Consider the following 18,474-nt stretch of genomic DNA (forward strand, 5'->3'; position numbering starts at 1 on the left):
AGCGCCGAGCAGCAGGAGGCTCGGGTTAGGGAAGGTGCCCAGTGGGTGGCATGGGCGTCAGCACATCCCCACGGGGCTCTCATGGACAGCCTTCCACCTCTTCTGAAGGTTCTAGAGAATGGCAGGCAAGGAGTCAGAAACAAGGGGCCTGCCCACGTCCAGCCACCAGCCCCTGCCATGGCCAGTGTTGCCAGCCCCACATGGGACCCGTGTGGAGCCCATGGCGCTGGGCTCTGCAGCTCAACAGCACCGAGGCTGATAGAAAAGGTCGACCAACTCTGTTCAATCCCGCAAATCGACCCAGTGGCTCGTGGGAACCATGTACTGGAGCAGAGAGGTTTGCCGAGCCCCGTTTGCTCTGGGTTCCTGCTGACTAGGAGAGAAGTCAGTGCCTGGCCCTGAACATGTGAGACGGGCTTGAGGCAGCCCTGGGGGTCCACTCCCCCTTGCCCCGGTGTGTCAAGGTCAGTGCTGGCTGCACAGACTCTGACAATTGTTTGTGGTTTTTAAAAACTGCTGAGCCAAGACCCAGTCTCCACCAGAAGCACCACATCATCCTGGAGCCTCATCTCGGGTGACCTGGTCCCGAGGCTTTACTGTCCCCTGGTGAGGGGCTCTGCCCTGTGTCCCCAGGCCTCAGATGGAGGTTTCTGTCTTCAGATGCTCACAGGGACCCCAGCCAGGGAAGGACAGGCTTCTGTTGGGAGCAGTGCCAGACACGGGGGGCCTGGCCTCAGGGCATGGAGTCCCTGGTCTCCCCCACAGCAGTGGAGGTCATCCGATGACCCAGGAGGCTGTGTGGGCATGGGATTCAGGCTGGGCAGGGCTGGGATCAGAGGGTGAGACTGGCCAGCAGACGCGCGGTGGGGGGGGGTAGGGAAAAGCAGGCACTGCGTGGGGGTCTGTGTGCTGGCTGGCCACCCCCAGGGAGGTGACTGCTTCTGTGCCACCCACAGATGCCTCTAGAAGCCCAGCGAACATGCCCCGCAATGGCATCCCCACCCACAGCCCCTGCAGTCACCCTATTTACTTTCAGTAGCCTCGCCAGCCACACAGTCTGGGGTTTGCCTAGAGATTAGGTATTTTTTAATTGAGATATTCACATACCCGTACAATTCACACATTTAAGGTATACAATTCAGTCATTTTCAGCGTATTCCCAGAGTCAGGTGGCCAGCACTACAGTCAATTTTAGAGCATTTTCATTGTCCCAAAATAAGCCCTGTCCTAGGGCACTCAACCCTCTCCCTCCCCAGCCTCGCCACCTCAGATCCCCAGGCAACCACTAAGTGACTTTCTGTCTCTATAGATTTCCTTATTTTGAGCTTTCCTATGAATGGACTCATGAAGTATGTGGCCAGCCTCTTTCACTTCACATATTTCCAAGGTCCATTCACATGGTAGCAGGTGTCAGTACTTCATGGTATGGATGCACCACAACAGCTGTTTATCCATCTGTCCAATTGATGCGCATTTGGGTTGTTTCTGCCTTTTGGCTACTATGAGTAATGCTGCTGTGAAGTTCATTTACAAGTTCCTGTGTGGACTTATATGCTTTCCTTTCTCTTAGACACAGGCCTAGGAGTGGAATTGCTCTGTTCAGATGGTTGCTAGTCATTGGAGATTTCCAGACTGTTCTCCAAAGTGACTGGATCACTTTGCATTCCCACCAGCAGTGTGTGAGAGTTCCATCTCCTCCACATCCTCACCAACACTGGTTCTAGCCATCCCAGTGGGTGCAAAATGGCATTTCACTGTGGTTTTGATGACTAATGATGTCAAGCACCTTTTCATGTGCTCATTGGCCATTTATATATCTTCTTTGGAGAAACATCTATTCAGACCCTTAGCCTATTTTTTAAATTGGGTAATGTGTCCTTTTATTATAGAGCTATAAGTTTTTTATATATTCTAATGTAAGTCCTTTTTCAGATATCTGTTTTGCAAAAATTTTCGCCCATTTGTTCTGTCCACTTTCTTGATGGTGTCCTTTGAGGCAAAAAACTTTAATTTTGATTATTTCTGATTTGCCTATTTTCTCTTTTGCTGCTCATGCTTTTAGTGTCATACTTAATAATCCTCTGCCAATCTTTTGTCATGAAGATTTTACCCCATGTTTTCTTCTAAGAGTTCTGTAACTTTAGTTCTTACATTCAGAGCTTTGATGCATTTTGAGTTAATCTCTGTGTATGGTGTGAGGTAAGGGAAGGGAGCATGCCAACTTCATTTCTTTGGGTGTGGATATCCAGGTGTCCCAGCACCAGCTGTTGAAAAGACTATTCTTTCTCTATTGTTTCATATATTTTTGTGCGCAAGTATTCGGTGTTTATAAGTTTAAAACTATTATATATTCCTGATAGATTGACTTGTTTTTCATTATTAAATATCCCTTATTGTTTCTAACAACACTTTTTGTTTTAAAGTCTATTTTGTTTGCCACTAGTATAGCCATTCCAGCTTTCCATGGTTAGTGTTTGTGTGATATATCTTTTTCCATCCTTTTACATAGTTTTTATTTGTGTCTTTGAATCTAAAGTCTGTCTCCTGTAGACAACATATATAGTTCAATCATTTTTTTAAATCTAGTCTGACAGTCTCTGCCTTTTGACTGGATTGTTTATTCCATTTACATTTAATGTATTATTGATATAGTTGGATTTATGTCTGCCATTTTAGTTTTTGTTTTGCCTGTCTCTCATATTTTTTGTTTCTGTATTCCTTCTTTACTGCTTTCTTTGCATTGAGTAAATATTTTCTAACGTAGCATTTTAATTTCACTAATGATTTTTTCACTATTTGTTTTAGTTATTTTTTCAGTGGTTGCTGTATAGTTTACCACATACAATTTAACTTACCAGAATCTGCTTCAACTTTATACTACTTTAATTCCAGCGACATACAGAAATGTTACACCTATATAGCTGTATTCACTTTTCCCCTTTTTGGCGATATTGTTATACATATTACATCTATTAATTTTACAAACCCAAGATACACTTTTATAATTACCATATCACGATCTGTCATTTCCTTAGCCTAGTATTACAGCTTTGCTCCCACTCACCCCCTTTGTGTTCTTATTGGCAAATACATAGCACATATACTATATTTTTATGTGTTATAGACCCAACATTTGTGTCAATTAGTCTGTTTCTGTTACTTAAACAGAATACCTGAAACTGGGTAATTTATAAAGAAATGAAATGTATTTCTTACAGTTTCAGAGGCTGGGAATTCCAAAGTCCAGCAAGAACATCTGGTGAGGGCCTTCTTCTGGGCAGGAACTCTACAGAGTCCCATGGTGACCAGGGTGTCACATGGCAAGAATGGGCTGAGCAAGAGAGAGCTAAACTCCTCACTTGCTCTCTGTATAAAGCCATCAGGACCACACCCATCACTCCATGAATGGATCAGTCCATTCACAAGGGCACAGTCCTCACAATCACCTTTTACAGGGCCCACCTTCCAAATACTGTAACTGGATTTCCCACCTTCTATTAAGTTTTTCTAGTGAATTTTTAAATTTTTAAATTTCAATTATTGTACTTTTCAACTCCAGAATTTCCATTGTTTCTTTTTTAAAATTTCCATCTCTTTATTGATTGTCTCTGCTTGTGGGATTTTCATTATGCTTTCCTTTAGTTTTGTGACATGTTTATAATGGCTACTTTAAAGTCTTTTTCTGTTAAGTCCAACATCTGTCCACTCTCACAGGCAGTTTCTTTCACCTGCTTTTTTCCCAGTGTATGGATCATACTCAAACTTTCCTCCTTTCTTTTTCTTTTCCTTTGTTGTTGTTGTTGGGTTTTTTGTTTTTCTCCTTGCCTTACAACTTTTTGTTGGAAACTGGACATTTTAGACAACATATTCCAGCAAGTCTGTACAACCCCCCCCCAAATCCTAGACTTGTTATTTACTTGTTTATTCTCTTAGTCACTGACTGGATTACTTTGATGAAGTGTGTGCTCCCCTCTCCTCCTCTCCAACAGTGTTAAGCCTCTGTGTTGGTTCTCCAGGAGAAGCAGTTGCAGTATGCCCACTGTTTTCCTGGAATGACAGAGTTTGGTAGAGATTTCTTTCTCTTTTCACTGACCACACCAAGCTGTTAACTTCATTAATTGCCAGATGATTACTCTATTATTTTCAATAGAAAATAAATTTTTCAATGTCCTGGAGCATAAATTCCTCTACAAACTACCCAAATTGTGGCTCCTTCTTAGTGGTTTCCAAGGTCAGTGTCTGATATTTGGTCTCACCCCAGGAGGGCTCCTCCCAGCTGTCTTATTCCCTGGTTCTCTCCTGAAAACTAGCCAGCTTATGTCTAGGCTGTATCTTCAGTAAATCCCTTAAGTGAAGTCAGTGAAGAGAGCAGGAGCTACCTCTCTTCCTGCTCCTCCCCCAGGCAGAATCTCTGGGAATGGGGACAGTGGCAAGCTTCAGTCCGAATGACAACCCCTGCCTAGGAGCTGAGCACTTGGTGGGGGCAGCAGACTGAGGTCCTCTGGCTTACTCTCCTGGCCTGGAACCGACACCTCATAAGCCGAGGCAGGGATGATCAAGGCCCTTCTCAGCAGACCACACCCAAGGTCCAGCCTCTTGCCCAGGAGTGAGGACTGGGCAGGAGCAGGGAGCCCCCACCCCTCCACGGGACCCCACCCTGGACCCAGTCCCAGCAACAGGTAGCTGAAGGCAGGGTGGGAAATGCTGAATGTTCGGCCCTTCCTGGGGACAACAGAGCCTGTGTCCTGCTGTAACCATCCAAGGGGAGTTGCCGCCTGGAGGAGAGGCGGGGGCAGGGGCAGAGTGTGAAGGAGCAATCTTGGTTCAAATATTACAGACTCACTTTCTCGCTAAATTTTCATAGATTTTCTTCCATAGATGTTTGTTCGTTTGCTCTTTGCTCTTAAGGCCATTTCCAGAGGCTTTGAGTATTTAGTGGTTTTTAAGTGACATTTACCAGTTTCCTGGGGCAGCTGAGCCCATCGGCTCTCCTGCCAGAAGAGGATCCAACTAAACCTGTTTTTGCTTCTGTTTTCGTTTTTTCAAACAGGAATTGGGCCTTTTCATCCACATCCCTGGTCCCCCTGCAGCGGCACATTTCGTGGGCTGGGGTCGGGGGTGGTGACAGCCTGGGCGCGACGCCTCCCTTCTCCGCGGCCGCCTGCCCCGCCAACCCGCGTCCCTCTCCCCGCAGGGCGAGTGCTCCCCCAAGTGCCGCAACCTATTCGTGCTGGAGACGGTGTGCGTGGCATGGTTCTCCTTCGAGTTCCTGCTGCGCTCCCTGCAGGCCGAGAGCAAGTGCGCCTTCCTGCGGACGCCACTCAACATCATCGACATCCTGGCCATCCTGCCCTTCTACGTGTCGCTGCTTGTGGGGCTGGCGGCGGGCGCGGGGGGCGCGGGCGCGGCGGGCGCGGGCGGCGGGAAGCTGCTGGAGCGCGCGGGGCTGGTGCTGCGGCTGCTGCGCGCGCTGCGCGTGCTGTACGTGATGCGCCTGGCGCGCCACTCGCTGGGGCTGCGCTCGCTGGGGCTGACGGCGCGGCGGTGCGCGCGGGAGCTGGGGCTGCTGCTGCTGTTCCTGTGCGTGGCCATGGCGCTCTTCGCGCCGCTGGTGCACCTGGCCGAGCGCGAGCTGGGCGCGCGCCGCGACTTCTCCAGCGTGCCCGCCAGCTACTGGTGGGCTGTCATCTCCATGACCACCGTGGGCTATGGCGACATGGTGCCGCGCAGCGTGCCCGGGCAGGTGGTGGCGCTGAGCAGCATCCTCAGCGGCATCCTGCTCATGGCCTTCCCGGTCACTTCCATCTTCCACACCTTCTCGCGCTCCTACTCGGAGCTCAAGGAGCAGCAGCGGCGCGCCGCCAGCCCCGAGCCGGCCCTGCGCGAGGACAGCACGCGCTCGGCCACCGCCACCGACGACAGCTCACAGGACCCCGCCAGCGCCGGCCTGGCCGGGAGCGCCCGCCTCGCGCTGTAGGACGGTCGGAGCCTCCCAGGGCGCCGCGGGGAGCCCGGCACCCGATGCTGCGACCTCAGTCCGCTGCGTGCATGTAGCTCCGACCAGCGCAGCCCCAGAGCACGGCCCTCGCCTCCCGCAGTGGAGCCGAGAGGCCTCTGTCCTCCCCTCCTGCCCGTTACTTTCCTTGGGACTTCCATTTTCTACGGCTGTCTGAAAAGGAAGCCCGAGAAATCCCAAGGCTGTAGCAACGCCAGAAGGCCGCATTTGGCCCAGGCTCACCCCGACCCTGCCCTGCTCTTCAGCCCCAGGCACGAGTGGGGAGGGGAGCCGTGTCACCACGACGGGCAACGCCCCCCTGGGAGGGAGGCCTTCCGGAGGCACCCGACTCTGCCAGGCAACAAGGACAGAGGTTTGATGCTCAGAGCCCCCAGTTCTGCCCAAGGGACTGCCCTTGGGGGGAGGGAGTTTCCAGCCCTGACCTCTGACCTCCATTCTTTGACACTAGCTTCTTAGGGATTTTCATGGATTGACTTCGGGGAAGGTGGACAAGGTCTGCTGATACCTTCACTCCAGATAGTGCCAGTTGCAAAGCTCAAGGTTTGCATTTGGGCATTTTAACCTTGTCCCTGCTCTTCCAGCTGGCCTGTGGGACGTGTCCTTCCTGCTCTGGGACACCTCATCTCCCTATAGGAACATTTCCCTAAGACTCAAATGGAAGAAAGAACCCTCCACCCTCCATACCTGGCCACAGGAGGAAGGGGTTCAGGGAGGAGATCGGAGGCATGGAACTTTCTGAATCATGCTGCTTTGTACTTTTTCATTTTGATGAGCTCAGCCACAACACCTGAGGCCCACAGCCCCAGACCACAGCAGGAGGAGGACCTGCGTCACCTGCAGGGTCCCACTGTCCGCACAACCCTAGTGTGGGGTGGAGGCAGGAGAAGGGAGAGGCGTGTGGGGCCCTTGCTACTGCAGGCATTTCCCAAGATTCTTCTGCAACCCAATAAAAAGTGCTGGCCTCTCCCACACAGCTCTCTGCTGAGTTCCTCTCGGGTGTCGCCTGTGGTCTGCAGGGTCTGTGATCATGGGGGAGCAGGACCCACAAGGGCACCTCTGACCACAACGATGTCCTGCACCCAAAGCCTGGTGTGCACAGCAGCAAGCCTGAGTCCCTCATCTACGTCTGCACAGGAAGTCCAGCCTCACACTGGCCCCCATTCCTCCAAGGGCAGGGCTGGGTGTTCTCGGTGCTAGGCCAAGAACAGAATCCAGGGCTGGGATGGGCTGGGATTCTCATGCCACAGCTGGGTTCTGCAGGGGCACGGGGTGGGTCACCATGATGCAGCCTCCGTTCCCCACTCATCTTCCTCCCTCCCCCCAGTAACACCTCAGCATGGGCATAGATTCCTGGGCTCCAACCACTGCGTCTGTCCATCCAGGCAATCGACAAGGGCTCTGGGATGCAGGGAAACTGAGATAACTTGGTCTCACTGGGACCAGGAAGCATTCCTCCCGGGTCTGAGTGAACGGAAGGACAGTCCATCCGGAGCCTCCCCCACTCCACTCTGCAGCCCATTCACTTCCTCATCAACCCTTCATGCAGATGGACGCTCTTGTTTTGGACAGGGAACCAGCTGTCCAAGATGGACCAGGCCAGATGTACCACCCTGTTGTCCCTGGCCTGAAACCCGCGCCCCCCCCCCCGCCAGGCTGAAGGGCGAGGACTGTGGGGCTCCACCTGCCACCTCTCCTTGGCATGGATGAGCGCTTGCCCCTGCTTCCTGTGCTCCCTGGGGCAGGGGCCCCTTCTCCTTCCCTACTGGGCCCACATACATCCCAGGCCAACACCAACAGGATGGGATCTGTAAGGGACACAGGTCTGGAGAAAGAGCACGGGAAATGCAAGGGCCAGGTGAGTCCACCTGCACAAAAGTTCTGGCACCGTCCTCGAGGTTGGTGGCAGCAGGTGGCACCTGAGAGCAGCCTGGGTGCAGACCTGCCTCCGCTTGCTGTGCCGGGTCAGCTGATGCCCCCTTGTGCACCTCAACAGAGGGTGGGTCCTCAGACCACAAGCACCCACAGAGGGCTGCCTCCCACAGTGACAGGCTTGGGTCTTGCTCAGGAATGAGTTCGGTAACGGCTAACAGACCTGTGCTGAAGGACAGCCCAGGGATCACCCACGGTGCTGGTGACCTCCAGGGATAGAATGGCTCCTGAGCAGAGAGGTGCTGACCTTCACCATGAAGACCCCCCAGAAATAAGTCCAAGTTGTCCCTCGGAGAAGAACAGGTAAGTGGTGGGGAGTGACAGGAGGGTCTCGGACCTCCCCCTCCCTATCCTGGGCTGCAGTGGTTCCAGCCAGGGACCAGGGACAACCAGAACAGCAGAGGCCACATTGGGTCACTGGGATGAGGGGTGTCAGTTCTCTTGACATCAGGAGAGTGGGGGACACACTTCCTACTGAGCAGACCCCCCAGTCCCTGGGCTCCCTTTCCCCTCTGCAGACCCAGGTGGGACACCCTCCCACACAGGCCTCCAGGACGGGAGCCGGGCTGGGCTCAGGGCAGCCTCCGCTAACTGTGGCTTGTTTCCCCATTGGGGTGAGGTGGACGTGAGCTCCCATGGATCCCCCCAGCTCCCTCACACACGGCTGAAATCCACACTGGAAACACCTGCCATGGGACCCTGGCAGGACATGGCGTTAAATCAGCTGCTTCCTCAGTGTCCATTGTTGAAAATGACCAAAGAGCATCGCAGGGGCTTGGTTTAGAAATACAGCTACTGTTGTCACCGGGCACAGGTCTGGCTGCCTGCCCCCTTTCAAAAATAAACCGCTAAAAAGTCAAATGTTGAAAATGGAAGTCGGCTTTTATTCAGGAACACCAGTGACCTGAGGAGAGATGTTGGCTGACACATCTCTCCGATAAACCTGAAGGAGAATGGCCAGACTAAAGCCATCTCCCAGACTCAGATTTACTCGGGGCTTTTACAAGAAGGTCTGAGGAAATGGAACGTGGGAGCTGAAAAGCAGGAGGGAGGGGCCCGTGAGCAGCAAGGGTTTCATGCAAGGTCTCAGGTGCAAGGTCTCTTGCAAGACTCGCCTGGTTTCTCCTCCCATCCTTATCTCAGGGTCTGGGTAGTAGGTGCGAGTCTGCAGCTCCAGGCTGGCTGGAAAACAACTTTACATTCATGTAAATAATGTCCTCTTGCCCCATAACCAAGGTTAGAAATATCAAGTAACCATGGGAAAAGAGAGAACTCAGAGAAACGCATGCCAAGAAAAAAGCTGTGTCCTTTTAAAATTTGCATATAGCCCATTCGATTTTAGGTCCCAACATGGCTTCAGTCCTGCTCACTCCAGCACCTTCTCCACCCAAGTGCTGTGCTGAGACCTGTTTCCATCTCCTGCTGAGGAAGCAGGCTCCAGCCAACCTCTCATCCCCAAACATGTGGTCACAGAGAGCTGTGGCAGCCGGGGTCACAATCGCCCCAGTCAACAAACTCCCCAGATGGGCCATCCAAGCAGAGGCTACACGACTGTGCCAGGGGAGTCTCTGTGCCTCAGTTTTCTTACTGTTAAAACCAAAGTGGACCCCAAAACCCTTTTGGCTTCACATCCTAAAAATGCCTCATCTCAGATCTCTGCTTCCCCTGAAACAATCTGTCAGCATTTGCGGAGGGTGATTTTTAAGGAGTGATTTGTGTGAGACATTCCAGGAATCTGCTGGCCTTAACCACCAAGCCCCAAGCCTGCCTGCAGAGCTGCTGGAACGGCCCTTCATGCAAACCCAACTGGCACCCACACGCCCCCATCCACGCTGACCCGTGCCCGCCCACCCCGAGGTGCTTCTGGGGTCTGCTGAGACTAACAGGGCAACTCCAGGACTGGACGTGCTCAGCTGTCAGTGCTGCCAGGTGCCAGGAAGCAGAAGTAGCCGGCCCATGCGCTTGTCCAGCCCGCGCAGCTCCCGTCTGCTCCAGTGTCGAGAGACTCAGCTCTGAGCTGCTGCCCGCCCAGGTGGCGTCACCACGTGTTCCAAAGCACTGTCCTCCTTGAGAGGGCCACAGAAACTCACGGACTTTGGGTCTGGGGAAAAGTGAGCCTCAGATGTTTTTTTGCATGAGAAGCTTACACATTGCCCTCAACGTAAATGCTCTGCTCGAAAAGATAAAACTGCTCCATCCCTCTGTGCTGCACTCACCTGTCCCAATCTTGTGATCACAAGTCTCTGGAAACTCTGCTCTTGGTCTTTAAAGGAGACACTTCCCATCCTGCCACTGAGCCTGAAACCTCAGAGCCAGCACAGACCCTGGCATGCGGCGGCCATCATCCTAAGCAACTATCCTTTGGAGGAGGTCTGGGGGAGCAACCCAGGCCACAAGGGCCCCAGCCACACCCTGGGGAGGGGCCAGCTTCCAGGGTGGCCCAGGGGACATGGGTGTGCCTGGGCAGAGGCCAGCACCCGGGCCACCCTTCCCTGGGCCCTCAAGACTGGGGCCCCTGCCCCAACTCCATTCACAGGCCACACTGTATCCTCAAACAGTTTATTGATTCAAAGCCGCCATGTGGGGGGTACATTCGTTCACCAGTCACCATGCCTGCAACCAGTGGTGTTTTAATTTGGAGGCAATTACTGCTACTGACATCTCACTTCATTTTAAAAAAATAAACATTTTCAAAGTAGCCTGAGTGAGCTAAATGAGGTCCTCACTCACCACATTCAAAGAGTTTTTCTGAGGAAAACTCAGGAGGAGGAAACCGCTTTGAATGATTCCCAGCGGCCACAGTAAATAACACTGTCGTCGAGCTTTGGTGCTAAGCGCGGGCAGCATCGGCACAGCCCCTCCGCCAGCAGAAGGGAAGAGGGTGCCCGTGGGGGCATACAGAAGTATCTAGAACACTGGGCCTGGGAGCTGGCTGGAGTCAGCACAGGGCTGAGCCCGGCGTGACCTTGTATTCAACTGAAAGGGGCAGGGTGGGGGCAGAATACGGGAAGAGAATGTCGGTCAGTGGCTTCCACCACAGCCAGACGCAGCCAGCGTGGACCTGTGGACCCAGCATGCTGGGTGGACAGAGAATGGCAGGGCACCCAGGGCAGCGGCAGCAGAGAGTATGTCCCAGCAGCCAGGACCCTGCACGCTAACAGGACGCCTGCTCTCAGCATCCCCACCTCTGACCCGAAGCTGGCCTCTGTCCTGGAAAACAGATCCGGGCTGTGTGTGGCCTGTGTGCATGACACCCAGAATTCGGAGAATCTTCGCAAGCGGAGCCTCCTCCAGGAGGTAGCCAGGCTGCATCTGCACAGCCTTGAACCCACCCCCTCAGCCTTGCCACAAGCCCACAAGGTCTGGGGTTCCTCACACCTGCCATGTCCTCTGGACTCGAGTAGAACTGGCTCTAACTCGAACATGCCTGAGCTCGCTCCGGCAAGGCTGGCCAGGCGTAGATACAGCTCACTCTACACAGTCCACACAGCATCTCCCGGGAAGGGGCAGCACCCAGATGTCTCAGCCCTGTGGGGCACCACAGTGGCAGGGCCAGCCCCAGGAGGCGGTCGGCTCTCTGCGTCCTCAAGGCCTCATTCCCACATGTACCAGGGAAGAGAAACCCTGGCCGACTTTGGGCTGCCCAGTCCATCTAGGGCGTCTGGTCGGGGTCACATGGAGTCCACAGGCTCTGTTCACAGGACATGGTGAGCTTCTGACGCCACATCTTCCTCTCGCCTCCACATCCCCAGCCTCGAGACTCACCTGCCCGGCACATGAGTCCTGCCTGTGGGCTGCAGGCCTCGTTGGCCCCAGCCTGCACACTGAGGCAGATCTGAGAGGCTGGTCTGGGACTCGGAGAAGGCTCCCAAGGGCCCCGCACCTTCAGCAACCCTAAGGTTGCCAACTCCCGGGTTGATGAGCATATTTCAGGTCCAAGCCAGGTGTTTTTGATAGGAAGTGGGAGAAAACACTTGGTTTTTCCATCACCTTAAAAACACCCAACACATGGCCTTGGAGTGTGAGATGCACTCTGCTGTCCTTGGGGACAAACCCCATCCCCACCCCCACCTGCCCCAGGACCCCAGGCAGAGATGAATGGAGACCCAATACCCAGATACCATCTCTCCACACCCGCCTGGCCCCTGCAGGGCCCGTGTGCCCAACCCCCATGCAGGGAGGCCAGGGCCGGCCGGCACCCATGGCCAGGGTCACACGTCCTGTCTCCTGCCTCTTCAGAGGGCCTTGGCACTGGCAGGGTGCACTGCATGGGGTGCAGGCTTCTGGGGGTGGCGGGCGAAGGCATAGGCCTGCCCCAGGATGGCCAGGTCCACCAGCACCTGCAGCAGGCCACACACGGAGAACTGCAGGGGTGCGCCGTTCAGCAGGAAGTAGGCCGTCTTGAAGGTGTCACCGCTTGTCCACATGAGCACCATCTTGACACTGTGGAGAGAGAGACAGGGTCAAGGGACATGTCAAGAGGTCAGGGTACACACCAGGGGGTCGGGGACATGCCAGGAGGACAGGTCCTCACAGCTGGTCAACCCCGTGTATGATGGGAGGAGCCTAGCAGGAGGGATGGCCCCCTCATCCCGGCTTCCCCCAGGACCCGAGTGCTCCAGATGCTGAGGCTGGGCCCAAAACAGAGCAAAGCAGCTGCTCTCAGGGCACTCCTGGGGCACAGGCCCCCTTGCACAGTGACTGAGGCACTCCCGTTGCTGATAATTGGTGCAAACTTTCCCTCCCAATGTCTCCGCTGAGTCCCTAGGAGCACATAGGCCCTCAGTGAGTAAATAAGGAGCACTGGCCACCCACGGTCCTTGTCCTTGCATCTTGCAGCTGCATTTAATGTCCTGATTTGCCATGCAATGAACATGCACACAAATGTGTCTTCCTGCATAACATGTATTTAAACTAGACCCATTTCCATCAAAAGAAGGAAACTTTACTGCTAATTAAACTAGACAGCACAGGCTCACGGAGGAAGAGTGGCCTGGTGGCTGAGAAAGGAGTGATGACTTGGAGGAATGGAGGCTCATCAAGAGCTAAGACTTGCAGCGCATACATGGCCAGGACATGCCCTGCACGCAAGGAGCCCAGAGAGCCTCAGCCCCGCTTTTTAACATCAGGGTGAGGAGCCTGCACCTGCTTTTAAGTGCCAGGGGCCCCTCAGCACCTGGACTGAGGGCGCCGCAGGGCATCCCCTGCCCTCAGGCTGGCTTGACCACACCTAGTCTCGATGTCCACAACACACAGAGCAACACCCCAGGAATGTTCAATAAACCTCTGCAACCACCTGCTGCCTTAACAATGCAGTGATACATCTCTTCCTCCAAGTACTGAGGCTGCCCCCCAGGGAGCCCACGGCATATCCTCCAAGAGCCCACCAGCACCTACTAGGCAGTCCTGCATCCGCAGGGGAGAGATGAGGCCTCATAGTTGGGAGCAGCAAGGAGCAATGGTGAACGACAGTGTCTGATACAAGCAGGACAGCTCAGGCCACGGAGATCCCACTCCACTCCTTTAGGACCTAGGAGGGCTGCACACACTGACCCTGGGCTGGAGGCGGGACCACTGCCCCTTCACGGCCTCCCCACTGTCCAGGCTGCCTGGGGGTGGCCGAAGCATCCCTGCACCTCCCATCATTAGCCACAGACAGAACAGGAGCCACCTCTGCCCACTGAAGCTTCAAACTGACCACTCGAAATCCCAGGACTGGAAGCAGGGGCTCTCCCGATCCTGACACACAACTGTTTGAGATTTTTCAAGGTTGTTATTTGGGAAAATAGATCAAGGCTCGAAGAGGTGTGGAGGAGACTGTGGACAGGCTCTCCACATCTGAAAGCTACATTTTATTTGGCTCACAGTGTTTCAAACAATTGTTTTGAATTAGTTCACCATTAATTATCTGTTTAAAAAAAAAAAAAAGCCAACCAAAAATCCAGATTTCTGGCTTCCCTTGAAAAAGATCTTTTTCAGATTTTAAACTATCAATCCAATTTCTTTAATAGATATAGATTATCTATTTTATAAATAGTTACATTATTTCTTCTCGGGTCAGTTCTGGTAGTTTGTGTCTTTCGAGGAATTGGTTGGTTCCATCTGAGCTGTCGAATTCATGGGCACAGAGCTGCTCACAGCACCCCTTTATAGTGTCTGGAGAGCCTACAGAACATCCCTTCTCCCACTGGTGACACTGGTAACTTGTGTTTTCTCTCTTCTTTGTCCATTTGGCTACAGGTTTATCAATTTTAGTGATCTATTCAAAGGACCAGCTTTGGGTTCAGCTGAATTTTTCCTCTCTGCTGCTCTTCTGTTTTCGATTTCACTGCTTTGTGCTGTTCTCACCATCTGATTCCTCTGCTTGCCTTGGATTTACCTTGTATTTCATTTTTTAGTAGCTTAAGGTTAAAGTCTAGAATGATGATTTGAGATCTTTCTTCTCTTCTGATACCAGCCCTTAATACTATAAATTTACCTCTAAACACTGATTTAACTGCATCCCACAAATCTTGATATGATGTTTTATTTCTGTTCAGCTCAAAATGTTTTCTAATTTGCTTGGAGACAATCTCTCTGACCCACAGATCATTAGAAGTATTGTTTAGCTTCTAAATCTTTGGCGATCTTCAAGATATCTTTCCGTTATTAATTTCTAGCTTAAGTACATTATAAACACAGAATATACTTTGGATGATTTCAGTTCTTTTAAGTAAAACTTTAGGACCCAGGATATGGTCTGTTTTGGTGAACACTCAATGAACATTTGAAAATAATGCATATTCTGGGTGATGTGTTCTATAAATGTCAATAAGATCCACTTGCTTGCTGGTGGTGTTCAGACTTTCTGTACCTTTGCAGATTTTCCATCTACTTTTTCTATCAATTACTGAGGAGAGTTAAAGTCCCTGACTATAACTGAATTTGTCTATTTCTCTTTGCATTTCTGTCAGTTTTGGCTTTGCACATTTTGAGGCCCTGTTGCTTGGTATATACACATTTAGGATTGTTATATATTTTTGGTGAACTGATCCACTTATCATTACATAATTTCCCTTTTTATCCAAGGTATTTTTCCTCACTCTGGAAGTCTACTTTGATAGTAATAGATACTCTAGCTGTCTTTGATTAGTGTATGCATGATGTATCTTTCCCCATCCTTTTATTTTTAATCTATCTATGTCATTATATTTAAAGAGGTTTTTTTGGTAAACAGTAGGTAGCTGGGTCTTGTTATTTTAATTTAACAATCTCTGACCTGTAATTGGCATAATTAGTACAATTTACATTTAATGTTATTACAGATATGTTTGAATTTAGGTCTATCATTTTATTTTTTGGTTCTCAGGTTATCCCTCTTTTTTTCTGTTTCCCCTTTCCTGCCTTCTTAGATTCTGAATTTTTTTTAGTATTCCATTTTAACTTATCTATTGGATTTTTCAATGTATCTCTCTGTATAGTTTTTTAGTGCTTGCTCTAGGGCAGTGGTTCCCAAGCTGGGGTGATTTTGCCCCACTGTATTCCTCACCCAGGAAACTTCTGGCAATTTCTGGAGACATTTTTAGATTTCACAACTGGAGGAACACATCTGGCATATAGTGGGTAGAGGCCATGGATGCTTTTAAACATCCTATGATGTGGGGATAGGATCGTCCTCCACGTAAAGAATTCCCCAATGCACAATGTCAATAGTGCTGTTGTCAAAACACCCTGTTCTAGGAACTATAATATACTCAACTTTTCAGAGTGTGCTTAGAATAAATATTTTATTATTTCCAGTGGAATGTGGAAACCTTACCACAAGAAAGGTTGTTTTAGTCTCCTTTATGTTGTAGTTGTCATATACAAGGACACGTCAAAAGTTCATGGAAAAATGGAATTAAAAGATAATACAAATCTTTCCGTGAACTTTGTGAAATAGCCTCATATTATACCTATATACATTGAAATCCCCACCAGAGTTATATTTTTTGCTTTTAGCCTTCACACGTAATTTAAATAACTTAAGAGGAGAAAAATTAATCTTTTATATTTACCCAGATATTTACCATTTTGTTGCTCTTCCCTCACCCCTGGAGTTCCAGGTTTCCCTCTGGTACCATTTTCCTTCCAGGTGAGGAACTTCCTCTAGCATTTCCTTCAGAGCAGGAACACTGGCAATGGATTTTCCTAGTTTCCTTTCATTTGAGAAGATCTTTATTTCATCTTTATTCCTGAAGGATATTTTTGCTGAACACAGAATTCTCGGTTGACAGTTCCTTTCTTTCAGTACCTGAGAAGTGTTGTGCCATTTCCTTCTGACTTCCATGGTTTCTGATGAGAAATCCACATTAATTTGAGTCCTTGTTCCCATATATAGAATATGTCCTTTTTCTCTGACTGCTTTCAATATTTTTTATTTAACTTTGGTTTTTACCAGTTTGATTGTGATGTGATACATCTTTGGGATTTGCTGACCTTCTTAAATTTATAAGTTTCTCTTTCACCAAATTGAGGACATTTTCGTCCCTTATTTCTTCAACTCCTTTTTTCTGTGCCACACTCTTTCTCTTCTCCTCCAGACTCAGAGGAGACCTTCTGACTTGCCCGACCCTATTCATTTTCTTGTTTTTGTTTGTCAGTTGCTTCCTATTCTGAATGAATACTTTTTGTTGATCTATCTTCAAGTTCACTGTTTCCTCTATCGTCTCCATTCTACTACTGAGCCACTATAGTAAATTTTAAATTTAGAATATTGTATTTTTCCATTTAAAGTTTTCTGCTTGATTCTTTTTTATAGCTTCTATTTCTCTGCTGAGATGTTCTGTCTCTCTATCTCTCTTACTCTTTGAAGCATAGTGATAAGTGACTTTAAAACCTTGGATAATTCCAACATCTATGCTACCTTGGGCTGGTGTCTGTTGATTGTTTTTCCCCTTTAAGAACTGAAATTTTTCTGATTCTTCATATGTTGAATAATTTTCATTTGTATCCTGGACGTTTTGAATGTTATTCAGTGAGACTCTGGCTCTTGCTTAAATCCTAATTTGAATTCTAGTACGGAAGTGACATGATTAAGTTCAGGCTGCAAGTTCTGACCTGTTTTCCATGGACTCTGGTTCAATTCAGTTCAGTTTTCAAAACTTCTGCAGAACCATTTGAATCTGTCCTGCATGTGTACCACCCAGAGGCCTGTCTGGGACTCAGGCAGTGGTCTACTCTGAAGTTCAGTTCCCAAAGCCTTTGGGGTGCAGTTTAGTGCCAGATTCATGCAGCATAGCTTGGGGATGAGCCCAGAAGTTCACATACAACTTTATGGAATCCCTTTCTCGACATGTTTCCTCTCTTGAATCTCCCCAACACGCCACAGCAGTTAGGGCCCTCCCCTCTCCGGTCCTCTGGCTGGAGATCCAGGACTTTGGTCTCCCTGCTCTGCTGTGCACATCCCTTGGTAAGATCTTGCTCACTACAATGTCCTCAACCTTCCCCTGCCACCTCAACATGGCATCCCCAACCTTCTTGTCCTGAGGCCCTCAGGTCAGCTCCTTTCTTCTTTGCACAGAGCCCAGGGACAAAAGCTAGAAAGGCTGTCTCTTCTGGATAACCCTGTCTCGTGGTTTCAGACACCCCGGAAAGATCAAGACAGCATCCCAGCATCCCCAGTCTCCTCCATCTGCAAAACTCCAAGCTACTGGATGACACCCCATCTGGAAACAGAGATCACAGGAGTGTTCTCTGAGAAAACTCACTCCTCTCTTCACAATGCAGAAAGGTCAGCAAAATCCACTTAGCAATTTGCTCCTATGATAAACAGTGCAGTTTGTAGGTAATAAGGTTGCTGAGTTTCATCAGAGGCTCTCAGTTGCCAAGGAGAAGTCTGGTGCTCTGGACACTGTATACACATGACACGCCGTAATTTCCTTTCAGGCCTCCATGCGTCTCCCACTCAGTCATTTCCAATCCACACCACATGTCCTATGCGGCCCAACACCAACAAGACTTTCCAGTTCACTCTCTTCCAAATGTCAGGGGATTTCCTTTTGTCACATATGAACTAAGCTGTAATTTAACTTTAATGTCCTTATGTTCTAAAACTTTACTAGAAAACCAAATCACGAAAAGAACCCATATGAACCACACACAAATTCCATACAAAGGACTAAAGGCAGGTATGAAATGGAAGAGTGGGGCTATGGGGAGAGTTTGGACCATGGCTGTACTCTGCTGATGTTTCCCTGTGATGCAGCAGGTGTTGGGGCTGGAAAGGCCAGAGCATCTGTGAACACACCCACCTCGGGCCAGGGGGGCAGGAGCCCAGGTCCAGCTGCTGACAGGTAGCACCGCTCCTCACAGACTAACTGGAAACAGCTTTCAAAATACCTTCAGTGAAACACAGCCAAACCAAGTTTCCCAAACATAGAAAGAAGGCTTTTAGTTCCCATTTTAAACTCGGGTAAGGCCGAACGGCATGTGCTCGGAGTCCCCCAAAGTGTGCAGAGATGGGAGGAGGGGGAGGCAGCCCCAGCCTCGCTGCATCACCCGCACAAGGG

The 18,474-nt window shown here is 50.3% G+C and overlaps 2 protein-coding genes across 5 annotated transcripts in view; one reads left to right on the forward strand and one right to left on the reverse strand.

Annotated features, from left to right (window-relative positions):
- Positions 1-9,961, forward strand: part of KCNG2 (potassium voltage-gated channel modifier subfamily G member 2) — a 33,228-nt gene extending 23,267 nt beyond the window's left edge. Inside the window, exons 3-6 of the mRNA XM_063076697.1 lie at positions 5,195-5,973; positions 6,055-6,368; positions 7,759-7,871; positions 9,803-9,961. Coding sequence (XP_062932767.1) covers positions 5,195-5,973; positions 6,055-6,368; positions 7,759-7,871; positions 9,803-9,961 — 1,365 coding nt within the window. The remainder of the gene's footprint in view (positions 1-5,194; positions 5,974-6,054; positions 6,369-7,758; positions 7,872-9,802) is intronic.
- A 529-nt stretch (positions 9,962-10,490) lies between these two features.
- SLC66A2 (solute carrier family 66 member 2) overlaps positions 10,491-18,474 on the reverse strand; it is a 63,692-nt gene continuing 55,708 nt past the window's right edge. For 3 of the 4 annotated variants that reach the window (XM_063076824.1, XM_063076822.1, XM_063076820.1), the window contains one exon: positions 10,491-12,388. In XM_063076824.1, the coding sequence (XP_062932894.1) occupies positions 12,181-12,388 (208 nt within the window). In that variant the 3' untranslated portion in view covers positions 10,491-12,180. The remainder of the gene's footprint in view (positions 12,389-18,474) is intronic. The other variant, XM_063076823.1, reaches the window with a different exon arrangement.

This window comes from Cynocephalus volans, chromosome 13 (assembly GCF_027409185.1).
Source record: "Cynocephalus volans isolate mCynVol1 chromosome 13, mCynVol1.pri, whole genome shotgun sequence".
Lineage (NCBI taxonomy): Eukaryota > Metazoa > Chordata > Mammalia > Dermoptera > Cynocephalidae > Cynocephalus > Cynocephalus volans.